The sequence below is a fragment of the Colius striatus genome, chromosome 2, assembly GCF_028858725.1.
Source record: "Colius striatus isolate bColStr4 chromosome 2, bColStr4.1.hap1, whole genome shotgun sequence".
NCBI lineage: Eukaryota > Metazoa > Chordata > Aves > Coliiformes > Coliidae > Colius > Colius striatus.
This window is the reverse complement of record NC_084760.1, coordinates 26,495,506-26,516,815: the sequence shown is the minus strand read 5'-3', so window position 1 is coordinate 26,516,815 and position 21,310 is coordinate 26,495,506. Positions and strand designations below refer to the sequence as shown.

At 43.0% G+C, this 21,310-nt stretch overlaps 1 protein-coding gene across 1 annotated transcript; it reads left to right on the top strand.

The window, feature by feature from the left end:
• The first annotated feature begins 12,619 nt into the window (after positions 1-12,619).
• Positions 12,620-20,874, top strand: FAM110C (family with sequence similarity 110 member C). Its single transcript, XM_061990889.1, has 2 exons — positions 12,620-13,902; positions 17,105-20,874. Exon 1 carries the CDS (start codon positions 12,765-12,767, stop codon positions 13,860-13,862), a length of 1,098 nt encoding a protein of 365 aa, XP_061846873.1. The 5' UTR covers positions 12,620-12,764; the 3' UTR covers positions 13,863-13,902; positions 17,105-20,874.
• The last annotated feature ends 436 nt before the right edge of the window (positions 20,875-21,310 follow it).

The window sequence follows — 21,310 nt, the reverse complement described above, 5'->3', positions numbered from 1 at the left end:
GATGATCAGGAGATTGGGTTGTTGGGTTGAAAAACCCATACCTGAACTGAATTAAAATTGGTATAGACAAACCAGTAGATTACCCCTATCGTGCATGAGGCCTCTTCTTGCCCTTAGCCATTAGATATGGCTCTTTTCAGACTGTTACTATTTACAAATGAAAAAGTCATTTTCACAGCTATCTTTGCACTAATCAGTATTTTTCAATATAGTTGTTATCTGTTCCTGGAGTGTTTCTGTTCTAAACACTGTGACTGGGACATAATTGGTTATTTTTGTTCTGAGAGAGAAAACAATGATTTCTGATGCAGCCTGAGATTCTCCCTGTGGAGCAGGATCCCCATGGAGGACTCGAAGGGTCACAGTCAGGTGGTATGAAGCACAAGTCAGTTTGTGACACAGCAGTGATAGCAGCCAATTGCTCTCCATGGGGGAGCCAGGGGAGCATCTGCTCCCTGCCATCCTGGAACAGTCGGGAGACATGGAAAGAGGAGTGCAAGCCAGGGCCCCAGCTGGGGAGCCATAAGCACACAGGGGAAAGCAAATGCTTCTCATCAGGCCCCAATTAGCACAAGAGTGACAGAGGGGAGGCCGCTTCACCCGCAGGCTGCTGAAGACTTGGCCAAAGAGAGTGCCAGGGAGCAACAGTGCGAAGAGCAGGAGAACAATAATGGAGAGGGATAGCTGAGAGGGAGAAGGGAGGGGAAAAGATGGACAGCAGGGCTTATGTGCTCTGACTGAGATAAAATAAAATACCAACCATGTATGTCAGTAAATGCATTTCAGCCTTCCCCAGTGCAAAGCTTTAGTCCGATGACTTTGCCAATAATCTAATACTCCTTACCTCAAGCCACAGGGGATGAAGAGCTATGCCTTTCTGGTAAAGAAAGTAAAACCTTGCTGCTGTTATGCTAGCAAACACAGCCTCCGTTTCAACAGGTATTGCCATCACTCCCCGTGTTGAGCCACAAAGAGCTCTGTGCAGTGTAAACAGTGGTCATGGGCCAGGTTTCTAACCTGTGCGGTGTGCAGCAGGGCTGCCGGTTAAACCCCGAGTGCTGGGTAGAACAGAAATTTTTCATGTAAAGGAGCATTCTGGTTTCAAATGAAAGGAAAATTCTTATTCATGTGGAAGAAACTGCATTATTTCCTGCAAAGGCCAGCGCTGGCTTTGGAGAGCAGTAAGCCCTGTTCAGAATGTGAGGAGGAACTGATGTGGATCACAGCCTTCGTGCGCTGCCCTCCCCAAGGAGTGAGCTTCAGTATTGCTGTCTTTATACTCACCAACTATAACTCTTTAATTTCTAGAATCCTTTAAAAAATAAAAAGGCAACTCAGTGACCAATGTATATTCTCAGCACTTTCAAAGATGAGTACAGAAGCATAATAGACAGCAAGATGGCATTAAAACTCAGAGATGCAACCTAACTCTTTAATATGTCACATTTGTTTTCATGTTTATGCTAGAAATGCCTTGATAATACTAAAAAAATAGTCTCTCAAACAACAGTAATCCAAAGCATGCACACTGTCTATAGTACTTTTAAAACTCTAAAAAGGTTAAATAAAAATGAAATTATACTCTAATAATTAATTTTGTTTAAATTATTTTAAAATATAATAATTATAATTCATTACATGATAAGTTAAGCTCTTTACAGTATTCAACTCCTCCCAAAAGCTGCTGTAACGGTTCAATGAGCAGTGACGTCTTTGGCTAGCTTGATAGGATGCAAGTTACTTTTATTCCTTGAGTGATCATATCTCTGAGCAAACAAACTTGCCTGGTGCTGTGCACCCTTATCTCTGACTGAAGCCAGTGGGGACCAGAGTTGTTTATAACATCACATAGAAAGTCTTCATTTTTTGCATGAAAACCTATGAGGAGGACAGACTGTTACTTTTTACCATCTATAGCCTATCTCTTCACTCCTGCCACGCTCCTATAATTTAAGTTGGCTGAAGCAGTCAGCTTCAGGAAGGAAGGAAAGAAAAGCTGGGAACATTGTGGTCTGGCAGATGACTTTGGTGTTCTCAACAAGTCTGTGCAAGCATCAAGTGATTCATAAATGGTTCAGCAAATGTTGGGTCTGCTGAAATCAGATCAAGGGCTGTTCCAGGTGCCACAAGGAAGCATGTGAAGCCAGAGATGGTGCTGCATTTGCAGGAGTCTCTGATGGGTGCACACTCCCCAGGGCCATACTCTTCCTCCTGGAAAGCTGCCCCCATTCAGCAAAGCACCTGTTGGACTTGGCTCTTCCAGCCTCAGTGTGTCTTATCTCAGGAAAAGAGATGATTCTAATCCAAGAGGTACCCCATTTCCCCCCAACCAGGCACCAGGGCTGACCATACAAGCTGCTAAAGGCCCACAGTGCACAGAGACAGCAGGAAACTCAAGGGGACACTCCAATGTTGAACAATTTGGTAAGTCAGCGCAAAATTTGAGTATCTTCCCCTTTGGGGAAAGTGCTTCAGTTCAGTCTGGGAGGGATGCTCACAGCTACAAAATTGGAAAGATTGAATTTGGTCTGTAATTGGGGTCGTTGGGAGAACTACACACAGCGTTCATGAACCGCTGGATTAGAAAACTTTATAATTGTGAGGTTTTGGAAACATTGTTTTCCCAGTATTTCCAAATATTAGTAAGGAAAATTACCTGTTTGTTCATTACTTAGTAACAGTCTTAAACCAAAGGATCAAGGATTTCAGCTAACCTTTTATTTACAACATACCGTGTGACTTGAGTCTTTATATAATTTTTACTTTCTTCACTCTCCTAAGATGTTGGGCAAAGATCCTGAACAGGTCAATGGAGGTACTAAACATTTTCTTGTGAAGTGAAAAGAAAAAAAACCCACAGTTCAACCAGTAAAATATTTTTAAAGTAGTTTTGTTGGGGAGGTGAGGTTTTTTCAAGAGAGGTTAGCAAATGTGGTAATGGAGGCCATTTTCTAAGAAGAAATTTAAACTAGTTTTGTAATTACTGTCTGCAGTTACTCTTTAACTTTTTATAACAAGAAATGAGTTCTTTTAGGCCTACATTACAGGTCTCCCTTGAAGTTCAACTGGTACTAAATAATAGACTTTCTATTCAAAGCCAAAGAACAAGAAGCTGAAGTTATTTTTTCTCTCCAGGGAGATCTGACTTTCAGTATGGATAAATAATTACTCTAGCTTGTAAAGAAATAGCATATCACATTTCTTTGTATGTTGATTGATTCGAATATTGCTATAATTTCTTTATTTTATGCCTAAATATGTATTAGGCAATTTACAGACCAATTTAATACATGAATCAGAAGCCTAAAATCTATCTGGAAAAACTTAACAACTTACTGGTCCTGGAGAAGGGTCACTGGAGGCCTCTAAAGCAAAACCAGTGTGGCAATGAAGAGATAAGTGCGCACCTTCCCTCCCTGGTCCCTCATACCTATCAGAAGACAATCTATCCCTTAGTTTAATTCACTACCATGCCACTCAGACTCTGGTAAAACCCCAACCCCAAAAGCCCTTAGAAAAATGGGAAGTTTTTCTCTTTTTATTTTTCTTTGCAAAAGATACCTTAGAAAGTCTTAAGCATATAGTTGGCTTAAAGAGAGAATACCATAAATACGGATCCTGTAGCAGGTGTACTTGCAAAGACAGAAAATAACAAGAAATATGTAGAAGAATATATTCTAACAGGTAAATTCCTGATTGCAAACTACATAGTCATATGGACACAATGTTAAAATCTCTTGACACTTTCAGCTCTTCTCTGTTCATTGAAGCTTTGTTTGCGGGGAAGGAAACAGAAGTGGCGTGGGAATCTTTGCAGTCCAGAAACCAGAGTGGACATATCCTAGTTTAAGCTGGCATCTGAGTTAATGTTTGCAGAGCAGACGTGGAGCTGTTTGCTGAAGAAATCTGGACCACTAATTCTCAGAAAAGCCCTGCAGTACGAATAGCTGTGTGATCGTGTCCAGAGTAGCTGCCATACACCAGCACGATAAGATCTGACTGAATCTGTAATTTTGCTTAATGTAGCTATTGCAACATAAACCTAACGAGGTTTGAATACTAGGGCTTATGTTTATTTGTTTTGTATAGCTTTGGAATTGATATAATTATACAGAACAGCTAAGCCATTTTAGTCTCATTATCCAAGATGTTATTTAATCTTCAGAGTCAATCAGATTAGCAGAAATCTGTTATCACTTTCAAGATAAATTTCCGTAAATCAAGAATTTGTAGTCAGATCATCCCAAAGTATTGGGAACGACTCTTGTGTTGTTATGTGGAGTGCAGGTACCGTTGGGGTGCATTTGGAAGGACTTTGAAATGCAAAGGGCAGGGCATTCATGAGTTTTGTTTGACAGGGCCCGATTTCACAATGTAAACAACTGTGTCAGAGAATCCACTTACAACAGAGTTGTTCTCAAGCTTAGTTAAAAAACAACTCTGTAGCGTAAGAGAAACTTATTCATAGCCCTAAACCAAAGCATCTATCTGTCCTGTGACCTATGTGCCACATTTTCAGTATCAAATAGACTCAGTCAAACCCAGTGTTATGTGTAAAACTGTTGCACATTACGGTGAATATCTAAAGAAGGTCAAATAGACAACAAATTAAATCTATACTGAGGAATCAGAAAGGAATCAGGCATCTATAGGCTCACACTTATTTCCTGGCCCCAAGACTAAAACAGATGTGATTTGACCACATCTGCAGTATTTAACTCTCTCGTTAGACAAATATAGTTGAGAAGAAACGATAGCCTGTGCTAACTCCCAAAGTCAGACAAAGGAAATGTAGCCTATATATTCCCTCTATACATACACACAGAGCAGACTGAAGGTTCCCTTTTAAGCTTGGAAGATATTTGCCTTATATGTCTGAACTGAACAAAAGCCTTTCACAAAGTGACAGGACAAACCACCACAACTTCAGAGATATGGTGACTGATGACCGCTAAAAGTAAAGGTTTGTCCTTGGCAGGAGAATTGTCTTGATAAATTAGTTCATTTTCCCATTGAAACTCCAAAAGGAGCTCTTGCATCAGAGAACTGAAGGGGACCAGAAAATACTTAGAAGGGGGAAGCAAACAAGCTGCAGTAATATATATATAAGCCCATTTATCAGTTTTCCTAGACTTGCATATTTCTTGAGCCTAGAACAGTAAAAAAAGTGCACTGCCTCCTGTGGAAAGGTAATGTGCTGACTTCAGTCACAAGTATCTCTGCTACAGAGATCATGCAAAATCTTTTCCAGATCTAAATTAATATATAGGAAGCACAGATAAAACGTCAACTTCAGTCTGTTCTTCATAGATTACACTAAAAATAGAAGCTAAAATTTGCAACCACTGATAAAGAAGATTGAGTGATTTTTAGCTGTATCTTCAGATGGAGTCATAGACAAAATAAATCCCTTGGAAGGAAGCAATCATAATCTCACACAATTTATTATTAAAATCTTGGACAGAAGATGATGGGCTTCATGTTACACGCACACATATGTTACAAGTTCTCTCACTGTGTTCTGCAGGTGATATCTTCACTGTTTTAAAAAGCTGACCAACTCAAAACACGACTAGAGCTTAACAAACACTGAAAATGCACATCTGCCGTCATCTCAGAGATCACAACAGTCTTTTATGGGTCTCTCCTACCACAACAAGCAAGCAGAGCTATGCTCAGCTGTGGTGGGAAACAATGCAGTGCTAAGACTCCCATGATCATTCTCTCAAGGAAAATGTGCCAAACTTTTTCCCTTAATATAAATATTTTTGGCTTAGCGAATCATCACTTCCTATAAAACATTTAATATATCCTATAGAAAATGAAAGAGATAAATAAGGAATAGGATTTCTAGCAGTCACTGAGTGAGGCAACATCTGCATAAGCTGGCAGGATGTTGAAATGTCTGAAGAACAAATTGAAGGTAGTTCAGTTTCTGTATATCGCTAGGATTTTCAAATATTAATATCGTCCTGCTGTTTGATTTCTAAATTCAAGTCTGTATCATGGAAAATGAGTCTGGGAGGGATTATAACAGCCTGCAAGGCAGAAGAAATGAAATTTTTAGATTAAATGTTGTGATTTCAACCCATATCCCCAGAGAAAACCTTGATTGGCACTGAAGATGAGACTTTTTCAACCTCCGTTTAAATCCAGCCACTTTACAAGGGTACCTAAAAATTCACGTAGGTGCATAGATCCTAGGTTATAGAATTAATATCTTCTGTCTAGTGTCTCCAGTAAATTTCCAATTAGGCAAGCAAAATAAAACAGTTAGCAGCAGCAGAATCTGAATGACAACTAGAGCACACACGCTACATCTTCTGTGTTGTGAAGCAAGAAATCTAATTCCAAACCTTGGCTCCAAATCTGGGAAGGGAAAACAGTCTCACACACTTGCCAGGTGAGTACCTCAACTAGCGAGGTACAAATGATGTGTAACAGACAACAGGAAATCCTCTGTCAGAAGTCCAGTAATCAGCGATGTTTCATATGCTTCCTAATCTAGTATGTATACTCTGAGAGCACCTATGTGTGAGAATAAGCAGAGGAATTAACAGGACTTAGGATATGCTAAGTCACTCAACTTCTTGACCACAACAGTGTTTGCACTCATGGGTAGACTTGCAATGTCTTGGCTCTATAACGGCAAAAACTTTGCACTGATTGTTTTAGGCATCTACAGGGCAAGAAGACAGCAGAGAGAGTTTTGAGCATCCCAGCAACACATAGGTGATCAAATTCCCTAAAACAACAGGGATCTAGCTTTAAACCTTTTATGGGTTTTAGCTTTAGATTAGGCGAAAAACCTTTTGCGTGACCAAAGCTAGCTATATATGAGACTAGGCTAACAGCACTTCCCCAGAGAAAAACAGTGTGGATAAATATTCTGATGAGTGTGATGGACTGCTGTAATGAGGCCTAAAAATGCATGAAGTTCTTAAAGAAACACCCTGACCCATCCCTGTGTTCGGCAAAGTGATCGTGTACAAATTTGATTGTTTTGTAAAGGCTTTTGCAGTCATGGAGGGATGGAGTTTTACAACTGCAAGCTATGACTGTGGTTATGGAGGAAGACTGTGGGAACTTTTTTTTCAATGTATACACAACAGATACAATAGCAAGAACCTTTTACTGAGTGAAAAGTTTATTTGAACACGTGTAACATACATTAACTCACACAGGATTTCAATTCAAAATTCAAAGCATCTCTTTCTGGACCAAGCAGAGCTGTTCAGGGAACCAGGTCATTTATTTCCTCTGTAGCATCATAGCTGTATTTTATCATGAAAGCTGTCTCTTCCCTATACTTTTATACATAATCCAATGGATGTCATCACTCAGATAACATGTTAGATAGATCGGTCTTTTTAGATCAAAATATTCAATCTTGCCATTTTAATACACTTAAATAAGTTAAGTACCAAACTTGGGTTAGATTTTTTTCATTTTTACATGTGTTAGGCATGTCAGAGATGTGTGAAAAGAAGAGGAGTTAGTGTAGGCCAAGGTATACTGCAGGGACAAAAGGGCGTAAGAGGGGAAGAGAACATTGCATGGCTTGCACCTTCACCGTTGGCATTGCCTGGTGTAACACATGTTGCCTTTGTCCTCCCTTTCATCTCTCGCTCTCATTGTGTAATTCCATCACTTTTCTTCACCTCTTTGTTCTTCTATGGGGAGCCTAATAAGGCTCCCCATACGTTGACATGAATCACTGGGATGTAAATTACACAGTCCTGTTGAGATACATAATGGTTCTTCTACCTGGACAGTGGTACATGTTGAGTTTCCAAAGTAATTCTATCAAAAAATAAAGGCCACTAATGACAACTGTGAACAAACTGGATTGATTTTAGGAGGAAGATGCTTTCTGACTATGATGCTAAGTTGTTCAGTGAAGTAAACAACACAGAAGTATGGGGGTAGGAAAGGGTACCAAGCAATCTGACAGAGGCGGGAGAGGCTAAAAAAGGACACAGAAGTGATGTGGTTCTGCCTCTATTCAAAGCTTTTCTGTAAGATGCTCTGAATCTTACAGTTCTGCCTGAAGATGTGCAGGTATGCATGTACCTTCCACTGTATGAATCTAAGGGTGAATCCTGACCCTCAATGATTTCACGTTGAAGGGCTTGAGACATCCCTACTAGGGACAGCTGGTTTGAAATTGTCCATTTCCACTTTGTGGCTGCTTTACATGTCCTAGGCACAGCAAACAGGACACCCAGTAGCATCACCCAGTATGTCACAGCAGGAGCCAACCACTCTCTCATCTGGGCTATTCCTGTTTTCAGGCAACACTGAAACTGAGTCCAGCACTGCTCTGGAAGAGAGACCTCAGTCCTGGTACACCACTGTGTTAGAGCTCTCCCAAATGGGAGCACCTCATTTCTGTTAGGCCTTGGGCTGCCCTTCTATCTTCTCCTTACCTTTTACCTGCCACTGCTTCATTTTTGCCCTTTGATCACTGTAAATCACAGGAGTGTCACTAACACTCAGGAATGGGGTGGGAGCAGCAGACAGCAATGACCTCAGCTTTGCACATATTATACCTTTTGCCTGCAGTCACGTTGCAGCAGGTCTCAATTCCTGGCTTTCCAGTCTCCAGCAGCAGGAAAAATGTGCCCTGGACACATCTCTCATTAGTGCAGAGTGAAAACTGGTGTATCTTACCCTACAGAAAATTCAGCTGCATTATATTTAACGACAACTGTAAATGTCGACTGACTCAGAGGTGTTTTGTAAAGCTCCCCTTCCGTGGGAAAACACATGGTGTCAGCTGAGGCTTAGTGTGTACATAATTTGCGTCTCTTACCTTTGCCTAATGTACCGATGCCAGAGAGAGATTGATGCCACCTAACAAGCTGAGGGATGGGTGCTGCTGTGCTTGTTTTTATTTCCATTTTATTGTTTGCAAGCCTGTGCTGGACCAGGGGCAAAGCTGGTTAGCTTGGGGCTCTCATGAAATGCTACATTTCACTCTGCTTTCCAAAAAGACAAAACACAATGAGTCTCTTCTTTTAACATTGTAAGAGTGTATCCATAAATGCTAATTCCAAGATATATAGATATATTTTAAATTACATAAACATGCTTTAAACTTAAATGTATCTAAGTTCATAAATACATGACCTAAATGTACTTAAAATATCACATAACTGTGCAGCTGCTATATTAATGTATCTTATCAACGAGGGGGACAAAGTTGAAAAATTTTGTTACTCACAATGTTTTCTGATCCTGAGAAGATTCTTCTCACATTTTAAATGTTGTTATCAACACCCAGAATTTTCAGGGAGAAGGATCTCACTTGTCAAAAAAGTCAGCTGAAAAGGGCTGTTGTGATTTTTCATGAGAAATTTCTTGTGACGTGCACGTTGTGGAAAATAAAACCCCACATTTTCCTTTGTCAGTGAGAGGAAATTGATTCAAAAAGAAAAATGTCCTATCAAAACTGTCCAGATTTGTCTTTCACATACGCCTTCAAAACCTAGGACATTTAAAGTGAAAGGAAAATGTCTCTTTTGTTTTTTTATATTGAAAAACATTTTTCTTAAAACGTAAAACAGTTGGGTTTTTTTTCAATTGTTTTTGTATACCAACTCTAAAGTCAAAGCTATTGTCCAGTAACAAAACTATATAATATCTCCTCTGGCTAGTGGCTTTTGCATGCTCCAAGAAGCAAAAATCCAGTTTTGATAAAGAAATGGAGTTCCTTAATACCAATGCTCTTACTGATACTCATGTATATTCATTCTTCTCATTATTTCAAATGAATGCAAAGAAATCACATCTGAGATTTTTTTTGAAGGTTCTTAAAGCACAGAGGTACAAGGTACAAGAAATTGGAACGAATGTGAATTAAAATGAACATATGTTGTTACATTATGCAGTGTCACAGAGCTCAAAGGGAAAAGTTGAAGGAAAAAATTAAGACAATTTTTTCAACATGGGGATGGAATGAAACCTTAATGTCATTACTAACTTCATCATGTCCATTAGCTTATTGCTAACACTCATAGAAGAAATTAGCCTGGTCTATAAGCCCAGCCTTCTGTGAAGCATTTAAATATGTAATGATATTAACTACACTCTTACACATCTGTGTATGATCTACTTCAATGCAGAAGGGCTCATCAGTAATCAATTGTGCTTATGCTTTTATCACTACGTCTCAGTTTCTGAAGATATTAATTTTTAGGTAAGCTGTTATGTGAACCAGGTCTACATGTATATCTGTAGAAGAAGAAAAGCCCTTTCTCAAAAAATGTACCCATTCTACACATCCACAGGAATTTCAGTCTGCAGGATCTCAAGGTATGTTCCAAGTTTCAGTCCTGAATCAGACAAGTATCCCATGTAGGAACCTTGCTGCCAACAAGCAGAAATATGTTAAGAGACTTCTGGAGTTCAGACCTATATGTCTGGGAACAAAGAGGATGTAAAATTAAGGGGAAAACTAGTTGTAGAACCATGCTGGCAAAAGAATATTTCTATTCTGTGTTTTTGTAAGCAGGTCTTCACTGAAGAGCTCACCCAAACTCTTACCCTAAGGTAAGAGTTTGTGACAGTGAGAACCTCTCACCCAAGTCTGCTGGGCTTGTCCAGGGCAGTAGGCTAAAATGTGGCCAGCACTTTCAGCGTGACTGAAGATTATGCTTTGTATTGAGCGCAAAGACAAAATCACTTCATGCTCATAATGCTCAAAAATGACCACACAGTGCCCTACAATGTGTTCAGGAAGTTGGACCATGTAGTCCATGGGCCCTTGGGTAATAACCCAAGGTTTTTAAAACCCAGTGGTTTTAAATTAAAAGACGGTAGATTCAGATTGGATATAAGGAAGACATTTTTTATGAGGTGGAGAAACACTGGAACAGGTCCATCAGAGACGTAGTAGATGCCCCATCCCTGGAAACATTCAAGGTTAGGCTGGATGGAGCAACCTGATCTAGCTGAAGATGTCCCTGCTCATTGCAGGAGGGTTTGGACTAGATGATCTTTAAGGTCCCCTCCAACCCAAACTATTCTATGACATTATGAACCACAGCACAGTTCTGATAGCACACAGAAACCATGGAAATAAACCCACAAAAGCAGGTATTGGCCCAGAGGAGTGCAGCTCCACTGAAAACCCAGCTGATCAGGACATACTTCAGTATTTTGTACCCTCTTATGCCTGAATAATGTTGGTGCCACTTGCAAGGCTTGACCCTTCGATTGAGCAGAGTCTGGGTGCAGGCAGCATAGCAGGGCTGTCTAGGCAGCCCTGCTTTCAGTATCAGCACAAAAGCTGTTGCTTTCTCACTCCAAAGCAAATCAGTTTCACACCCCAGAAATGCCCAGGCCCCCCCACTTGCTCCCAAGGGGTGGAAAAGGAGGCATAACGTCTGACCAACAATTTCTTGACACTAATGATGCCTAATATGTTTCTTCTCCAGCCACACAGCCAAGAGCAAAATTGTTCCTGGTGGCAAAGTAGTGTATCTTGAAACTTCACAACAAGGTCAGGGCGGCCTGTAGCCCACCTCTCTCTCCACAAACTTGCTTGCTACAACTCAGTGATTGTGAAGATCAAGTATGAGCTGATCATCTCAAAGCATTCTGATATTATAATCCCACAGAATAGACAGCTAAAAAAATAAAAACCAAACCCAGCTATGAGTGAGGAAACTTCTAAATATAAACCAGCTTTTGTTTTCTATTTAAGGAGAAAACTTATCTATAAATTCGTTGTTAAGTGACAATGGAGGAGATATATGACATCACATGAGTAAAAGTTGGACGCTGAGCCTGCCCCAGGTGATTACCTGTGACCTACGTGACTAATTTGCGAGTGTTTAGATTACAACCAGTGGCTCGGTCCTGCCCGCTCAGAACTGCCTGCCCGCTCAGAACTGCCCACCCGCCTCAGACGAGAATTCTGCCGCTTTGGAAATGTGTCCTGTGTGTCCGAGGGGCTAAGGCTTTGAATACGTATTTCAAGGTGACGCCGTTCTGCGACGCGCGGCCGGAACAGATGTCGCACCGGCGTGCCGGCGGCCCCGGGACGGGCGGGATGCTGCTTGCGGCGGCTGCAGCCACCGCGGCTGCCGCCCACCCGCCCCGCGGCTCGCACACCCCGCACCGCGTTCCGGCAGCACGTTGGACGCCCGAGTCAATGCCCATCCCAGCCGTGACGCCGTCTGCAGCGCCCCTCGACACAGCCCCCAGTACGTTCCAGTGCCCAAACCCGCGGGACGCCGCGTCTGGCCGCGGCTGCCAAGGGAGGGGTGGCCCCCGGGGAAAGCTGCGCCCGTGCTCCGCCAGGTCAGGCCCTGAACCTGTCCCCCGGAGGCAGCCGGGGAGAAGGGGCTTCTGAGGTGGTGGCCGCGCCCACCGCGCCCCGCGCTCCCGCCGCCGACGCCGGTGCCCGGTCGTGCGACTGCGCCCGTCTCGGGTGGGCTCGGGCGGCGGTGTGCGAGTGTCCCGGCGCCGGCACAGCGGATTGGCTGTCCCCGGCCGGCGGGGCGGCGCGGGGCGGCGCGGGGCGGCGCGGGGCGGGTGCGCGGGGCGGCGCGGGGCGGCGCGGGGCGGCGCGGGGCGGGTGCGCGGGGCGGCCCGACGGCGGCGGGGGCGAGGCAGCGCGGCTCGGGAAGCGGTGTGGCGGGCGGCCGTCCCGCTCTGTGCTTCTGCTTCTGGCTCGTTTCCTGCCCGATTTGACTTTTTCTTTCACTTTACTCCCTCCCAGGACTGGAAGCGGGATCCGCGTCCCTGGAACTGCTATGCCAACAGAACTCTCCCGGGCCGTGAGAATGCACGCCATCCCGGACCTCCACTCCGCCCTCACCCTGCGCCTCCTCAACAAGGGTCCCGAGTACCTGCGGCGGCAGATGGAGGCAGGCAGCCCGGGCAGGAGGAGTGCCGTGGAGAGGCTGGCGGCCGATAAGGCCAAGTACGTAAAAAGCCAGCAGGTCATCAGCACCAAGCAGGAGCCCGTCATCGTGCTTAGCTCGGCCTCGGAGAGCAGCAGCGAGACCTGCTCGGTGGAGAGTAAAAACGTCAGCAGGGACTTTGTCAGAGGGAAGGGCGCGAAGCCGCTGGAGCTGGCGAAGGCGGTGTACGGTTGCCGTGCCCCTCTGCAGCACGGCCCCCCCATAGCCCGGCGCGGCACTCCCAGGAGGCAGGTGCGGCCGGATTCCCTTGTGATTTACCGCCAGAAATGCGAGTTCGGGAGAGGTCAAAGCCAGGACAGCTCACGGGGGAGCTTAGTGAGGAGGATCTTCCAGGGGTCTGTAAAGGAGAAGCAACTGGCTTCTCCTGGGATGCCCAGAGTCATGGAGGACAGCGCAGCCACTGAGAGCAGTGAGCCTCTCTTGGCAAAAGTTGATGACCGTGAGCAGAGCAGCCGTGGAGAGGAGCAAAGCATTGCTGTGAGCACGGAAGCCCCAGGGGTATGTGCAAAAGAGCATGAGAGACCCCCAAAACTGAGTGTACCTCCTGAGGAGGTCAAAGAGGTGAAGAGGAGAGGTCTCCATCGCTCTCAGTCAGACATAAGCTCTCGCTACTCCAAGTCCTTCTCTGAGTTTGATACATTTTTCAAGTACTGTGGCCTGGAGCAGGAGGTCATCGAGGATCTCGGGAGAGAGAACTTCTCCGTGGTGTCCGACAACGTCTCCTTCAAGATCCGCAGCATCAGTGTGGCAACATCCGAGAGCGACTTCACGAGGTACAGCGGGGACGAGGGGCTGCTGGAGGATGAACTCACAGAGCAGGTCCCGAGCAGCACCTCCGTGATTGAGCGCAACGCTCGGATAATCAAATGGCTGTACACGTGTAAGAAAGCCAAGGAGACAAACAAGATGATCCAGGAACTGGCGTGATGGCTTCTTTCAACGTGCGTTGCAGCCTAGTGAACTCAAGGTGTGTGCAAAGCCTCGCCCTGTCCGTTTGTGTATTTCTCTTTCCTCTTTAGTGAGCAGTTTGCTTTGCTTAGTTTCATCTTTTCCTGAGGGGCTGAAGGAAGAGGTATTTCATATGCTACATGTTCCAGTGTGGCCTTTTCGCCGAGCAGAAATCTGTGATGTTACCAAAAAACAAAATACAAACAAATAAACGCGTGCAGCTTGCCAGATTTAGATCAGACCTCCCCTCATGGAGTTAAAGAGTCTGTGTCTATGAGGGATGTCTGCCCATAGCAGGTTCCTGTTTTGTAAATAGCTCTTTTCCTCTAATTTCTGCTGTATTAAGTGGTAGGGAAAAAATGAACAAACAAAACACCTTAGAAAAGCATTTAACCCTTAATTACAATTGCTTAGATAATAGACTAAACTGAAACTATTACTAATTAGGAGTACACTGTATTTATACTGTACTGCTACAGTTTTCCCCTCCTTACTTTTACTCTCCCTTTTGCACATAGATAGGCATTCCCAAAGTTTTGGGAAAGCAAATCTGAGTCAGTGCTTCTGGTACCAATCTTATTTTCGCCACAGCTTTCTGTTGGGACCATGCAAGTTTGCCCAGGGTGACTCCACAGCATTTCACAAGCTTTAAGTGTTCTGTCCTATTTAGCTGTAGTGGATTTTGCTCCCCTGTGGTGGGTTTTGCTGTGTGGTTTGACAGCTGGTAGCTGGAAGTCAGTTGTGCAGTTTGCCTTGTTTAGAGAGGTACTTCACTGTTTTAAACTAAAGGTGATTAATGCAAATGTGTGGCATCTAGGCTTGGAAATCAATTGCTTCACAGACAGAGGCAGAACAAATTCGGCCCTGGTAAAAGCCAGTATCCTGGCTTTGATAAAAGCGGTGTATATTTTGCATCTGATCTCCTGAAAAACAACTGTATTGACGGAGCCTTTGGTATTGATGAAATAGGAGTTCTTTCTCCATCCAGTACATGAAGCTCTTAGGATAAGTACCACAGCTTACAGGATGGTGTTTAAAAATTGCATGAGTGGTCTTGATATGAAGCTTTACATGTATATTTTCTGACAGGTCGTAATTGGTGCGTGAGAGGAACATCACTTAGTGTAGATACAGCTGTTGATGAGAACATGTGGGCCTTATGAACATGGTGAAAGGTAGCGCTTGAGCCTTTTCCCTACGTGGATGTGGGGCTGTCACTCCCGATTCCTTTAATCTATATAATGCAAAAATCCATTTACTTAATTGAAAATATGTCAAATTTGGATCACCTTTAAAAGTTATAATTTTTTTTAAAACCTGTTTTCTTCCTGAAAGTTGAAGAAGGAGGAAGGGCAAGAGAGAGAGCCATTTTCAAACAAGCATTTCAAGCCCTTGTAGGTAAGAACGGTCGCCAGGTATCTGGCTGACAGCCTAAAGAAGTATGAGTATGTGACAGATCCTTGCCCAAATTACCTTAGAGAGAGAGAAGAAAGGGCTCTCCTGAGCTAATTATTTCTCCTAACTCATCCTTCTATTATAAAAGGACAGGGAGATACACAAAACAAGATGATGCAGGTGATGGTTTGTGGAGTTTGTTGCAGCTGCTGGCCTTGCTAAGCACAGAGGATGGAAGGCAGATTTCCCTGCAAACAGCAGCCACATTCCCATGAAGGAAAACAGAATAAAAGCCTGTTTTCTCCTGAAAGCCCTTGCTGGAGGTAGGGTCAAGGGGCAGAACCGCAGCTGTCACTGCAGAGCCAGCTCCGGAGGGAGCAGTTGGCCCATTCCCCATCCATGTGCATGGTTACTAAGCTTATCCAACGTTGCAGCTGGGTCGGGAGCTCCCAGTGACCACCCCAGGGAGCATGCAGTCTGCAGAGGAGAGGCTTCAGGGCAAAGGCAAGGGCAGGAGGGATGAAGGTCTTTTCCAGCAGCTGAGACAGGGTGACCTCACATAGGCTTGGTGAATGATTTTGTTTTTTAACATCTAAGGCAAAATGACAGTTCACAACATGCAGCCTAACAGGGTGGTGAAAAGATCTCCATGAAGTAAAGAGCAAGTTTATTCAAGTCTGTGGTCATCCGGCAATAATTTTAATACCTGGAACAAGGGAATGCTTTACAGTGGCAACAGTTTCCTCTGGCACCAAAATTTCTGGCATCCTTGGAGTCACTAATCCATAGGGTCCCTAATATAAACCTAATTTTAAGCATACTTGGGTCTCACTCTCAGCTGATAGACCTCAGCAGTAGGGCTATGATTGCTTCCAGGATAATTTCTGAAAACTGAGAACATATTTGCACGTTAGGGTATAGAACCAGAAAGCTCAGTAAAAAAAAACCTGTACACAGCACACACAGTAAAGAACAAGAGTAACTGAGCTACCTGAAGTTAGATATTACATTTACTGGGAAGAATTTAAGCTGAGAGTTGTCACCATAAGCTTGAAAGATGAGTCCTGTCCCGCTGATCAAATGTTCGTATTTTCTTTCAGTCTAAAGCTTTGTCTGACAATGCAGCATCAAGTTAGATGTGTTTTCATTATATCCACATATTTGGCTCTGAAGGAATGATGTACTCTTCCTGACACTCCCAGGCACGTCCTTCAAGGCTTGAAAATTGTTGCATCCTCTTTGGCAAAAGAGGCATAAACTTGTTTTCTAAAATCCAGCATTCATTACATGTAAAACACTTTTCAAGATCTAGAGGGCTTTTATGGGCTGGTGATCATCCCATTCATGTTTTATGAGCTCTTCCTTTAATTTTTCATGAGTTCTCCAGAACCTGTTGGGGCACTATGTAAGTAAAACAGTAAAAGATCAGGTTCCCTAATACATTTCATTGGAGTGATGATTGCAGAGCCTGAGTGTGGGTTGTGATCTTCAGGAAACCAAGGTCTTTGGTGAGGTGAGCGTTGCTGCTTCTTGGTGGGCTGTTGCCAGGAGTCACCTCTGTGGTTGAGCTCCTTTCTCTGTCATTCCTGCTCAGAGGTGTCTCACTTTGTGTCTTCCTGCCTGGTGTGAATCAAGATTATTCAGCCTTGAGTTTCAGCACTGTTCTTAAATGGATGTTCATTATTCAAGTGGACGTCTCCTGAAAAGGGAATTTACTATGTTGAAAATAATCATAAGCAGCTGAATAAAAGCTTTAGAGTATCACCTGATGCTTGTCTGATGTGATAAATATATATTGACACTTTTTTTCCCCCCTCTTTCTTCAGAATCCTTGACTTGGAAGTTGAACAAAACCAGAGACAAGAAGAAACTCTTCCCTCCTCTGGCTCATGACCAAGTTGTCCAAGTATAGTATTTTGGTTTTGTCTCCTACTCCCTCCTCCTTTCCCTGGCAGCTTCACTCTTGTCACAAGCTCAGGGGTGTCCAAGAAGGTGATGACACGCAGAGGTTGTGACCTGTGCCTCAGAGAGGCAGTAAGAAACAAAAGCTCCTGGATAAGCGCAGCACAACAGCAGCTGCCATCCATGATGCTATTCAGCGTAAGCTGCCCACCCCAGGACGCCTGACAGGAAGAAGGTCTATGTTCTGCACCCGTCTCTTTCCAGCAATGGATTTGTCAACAGGGATGGGAGGAGAAAGTGGGAATGAAGGGACAATGACCTCTGGGTCAGGCGTTTCCTTGCAGGCAGACAGGCTCCACCTGGACGTTCAAAGGCTCAGTCTTAACAGGACTGTTTGACCAGGGCTCATCCTGATATCATTGGACTGTTGTTTGTTAGCTGGTGAGGACTAACTATATCAGCTTTATCTGGGACACCTGGCAAACATGCTTTAAGCCAAATCCCTGCCAAGCCTCTCTTTCTCTGATGTATTCAAGCCAAAATGGAGTACCTTGTATCCATCTACTTTGCTTTATGACACAGCTTGTTCGGCCAGTGGGGAGGAATAACCTTTAAAACCCTGTCCAAAATCCTTTCATGAGAATGGTTCCAAGAAACAGGTAGTCAAAAATGAGGCAGAACTTGACATTGTTACTGCCTTGCTGCAGAACTGTACAATTCACAAGTACATAGCTTCCTCCACTTTGCTGCCAATACGTTTTTGACTCTGACATTGCAAACATTGCAAGGTTTGGCAGCTTGTGGTTTAACACCTTTAATGTTATGCACTGTGAGTGAGTAGTGGACTTACAGAAACACTTTAGGAAACTCTATCCCAGGCTATGTAAGGCCACACTTCCCTAGTATGCGTCTGGAGTACCCATGCCAACTGAATATCCTAATGGGGTGAGACATCCAATGTAGACAGCACCTTACTTGATATGCTTCAATTGGACTAGCTGAGCTAAAATGTTTCAAAAGCTGATTAAAAATACTTTGAATCATCAATGTACTGAACAAGGCCCCTACAATAACTCACAAAATTTTCTGTCAGTGCCTCAAACATTTACCCCAACCTGTCATAGCTCACTAGAAAATTTCTTGCACCAAAGCATTTATTTGTGGACATTCCAAACCACTAAAAAAATGCAAGATAAAACCCCAATCAAAGCTAAAGCCAGCTGACCTGCAGTCACACCAATGCCCACCTGTGATAGCTGTCCCACCGGCCTAATGGTGACTTGACCTGAGAGTCTCAGAGATCTTAAAAGTTTACTGTGTGTTATGGACATGATGTGCTGCTTTTATGGCCACCAGGCCATGTGTGAGAAGTTCAGAAAGACCAGCTTTCATTCTCTGCATTCCTCCTGCCCATAGTACAGCAGCTCTCCCCACTACCTCTCCTGGCCCAAAACAGCAGCCAGTGCAGCTGAGTGGTTGCCAAGCTCAAGCTGTGGTTTGTCAAGTGTTTGCTTCTCTTAATAAATGCCTCTGGAGGAGCAGAAAGGTTGAAGGCAAGCATCAAGGACTGAAAAAAACACATTGGTGGTAGAAGGAATGACTGTCTATTTTAATCTGTGCCAGTGTTGTATGCTGGAAGAGTTGCCCTCGAAGCACTCATCAGGTGGTTTAGTTGACATCAATTAAATTCACAGCAAGATCATCTGAGTTGCATTTCCATATGTTTTAAATATGCTCACCAGTCCCTGGATAGTTAATTCTCAATTATAGCAAGTGTTTTGGGAATGCAGGGCATTTGTCTTCATTTTCTAGCGTTATGTACTAAGATGTACATGTCTGAAGTTGTCGAGATAGACAGATAAGTAGCCCACATTAAAAAAATTGCTGAACTCACTTTCCATTTGGGAGAAAACCAGATAGTTGGCATGACTGAGCTTCTGGAAACTTAAAGGGAATGTAGTACATAAGGATATTTTTGTTAAATAATGAACTTTCTGTTTGTATTTGTTACATTATTTAAAGGTGACTTGCAGAAAACTCCAAAGATGCTGCTAATAAGATAAGATTTATGCACTTAAGGTGCAGGTTTTTAAGAGACACAGTCTAGGTTTATTAGACAGGAACACAATCTGATGTATCTGTTCATTTCGTGCTCACTTTGCAAGGTGCTGTACCACATAAATATTTATATGCATCTGTCAGAGCTAAGGACTGCTTTTTTTTGAAAACATAGATGACTGTAGACAGCTCAGAATGCAAAAGAAAATCTTATACATTACAAACCAGTGCCCCACCATGAGAAGAGAATTGTTTTGTTTTGTTTCCAGGGAAATTTTTTGTTTCACTTTCAAACGTCTGTTTGGTTTTACTCTTTCAATCGAGCAACTTTTGAAAATTAGAGTGAAAGATCACGAGTTTTCAGTGTCAGGAAGGATTATGTTTAATTTGCTTCAAAGTACTGAATGTCAGCTTTTCTCAAAATTGATGAAGGTTTTATGACAAAGGTTATTGAAATCAGAACTGTCCCCATTCTGAATATTTTTTTACCCCCCCTTTTTGTCTTTGTGAGTAGTTCAGTGGGATTGTGATTCCTTTCCATATTGATACATGGCAAAATTTCCCTGTCTTTGTTCAAACTGATAGGAACTCCAAGGTTTCCCAGGTATCATTTCACTTCAGAGATGATGTGGACCTACCTGAGATCTCTCCTTGATAAGCTATAAATTCCTTTTATTTAATAATACTTTTTGTGCAAGCTAATAACCTACCTTTCCCAGTATATTGGAACAGCAATAGATGACAGTCTGTCTTCCTCCTTACATTTTGGACGTGGGTAATTTCATGCTTTTTCCAAAGAGTGACAGCTCTGGGCTTCATTCTGCTCCCGTGACTGTTACATGTAAAGGCTTTTCCTTCCTCTTGCTGGGTCTTTCAGTCAAATCCCTCAAAATGAGAAAAACTTACTGATATTAGTATCTGTCTTTTTGCCCCCAAAATGCTCAAGATTTTTATTTTTTCCTGTTTGGAAGAGAGGCAGGGGGGTGATCTGTCAGCTTTAGTGATACACGCTGTGGTAAAGCAGGCCATTGCGATATGAATAGAAGGTCTTGCCATGAAGTTGGATTTCCAGTCTTCTGGGAAACCTAAAACTGAGTCTGAGGGCAAAGACTCGTCATAAATGGAATGATTTTGTTTGACTAGAATTATGTAAACAAAAATAGTCAGATGCAGTACAAGCATGTGGTGCTGCCTGCTATTTACACCCAAGTACTTCAAGGTGCTCCAGTGCTGTGGCAAGGGGCAATGTCCGTGGCTGTAAAGTAACAGGCAAAAGGTCCAAAGTCTGGGGTTTATGGCCTGGAGGCAAGTATTTGCAATAAAGGCATCAGATAGAGACTGTAATCTTTAGAATATATTGTAAATATTATTGTACAGAAATCTATATGTAAGAAATGCAGATTGTTCTATAATATGTATATTACTTTTCTAAGGGATATAAGGTCTCATGTTTCATGAAATTGGCCAAATATTACGTCAAATGGGATTAAGCAGGAACTTCCTCATGGGAGCAGATTGTCCTGTCATTACCTCCTGTGAAGTGAACATCTATAGATGTTTCTAAGTTGCTATGTTTATATTCCTACGAAAGAACCAGTGTGCCACTGAATGCGTACAAATAAAACCTGAAACTAACTCTGAAAGTTAATGTTTTTCTGAAAAAGTATACTCTTATATTGCTATTTCCATTGTTTGAAAGCTAGAATCTCATCAGGGGATTCACTTCTCTGTGAGTGAGGCTAATATTAAACTGTGAACATCTGAAAGCTTCCCTGGGCCATACCCAGACCTCTGACGGTGAGCTTGGGAAGGGAATCTTATAAGGCGATGACACAATAACTGTTAGCTCTCGGTATCAGTAAATTTGAAATATATGAGGCTATGACTGTTCCACAGTATTCTAATATTTTTCATTTAAGAGTATAGCTGAAAAGATAGACAATTTATTTCTGAAGGGTAGTATTTTTTTTCCAGATTTTAGTATTATATTTGGTTTTAATCACTGTCAGAAGCTACAGCGTGCTGCAGGCAATGCCACATTCACCACAGCCAGTATCCAAAACAGCAATTTC

Excerpts from the sequence above, each read along its gene's own strand:
- FAM110C (XM_061990889.1), top strand. The coding sequence starts at position 12,765 with ATGCCAACAGAACTCTCCCGGGCCGTGAGAATGCACGCCATCCCGGAC.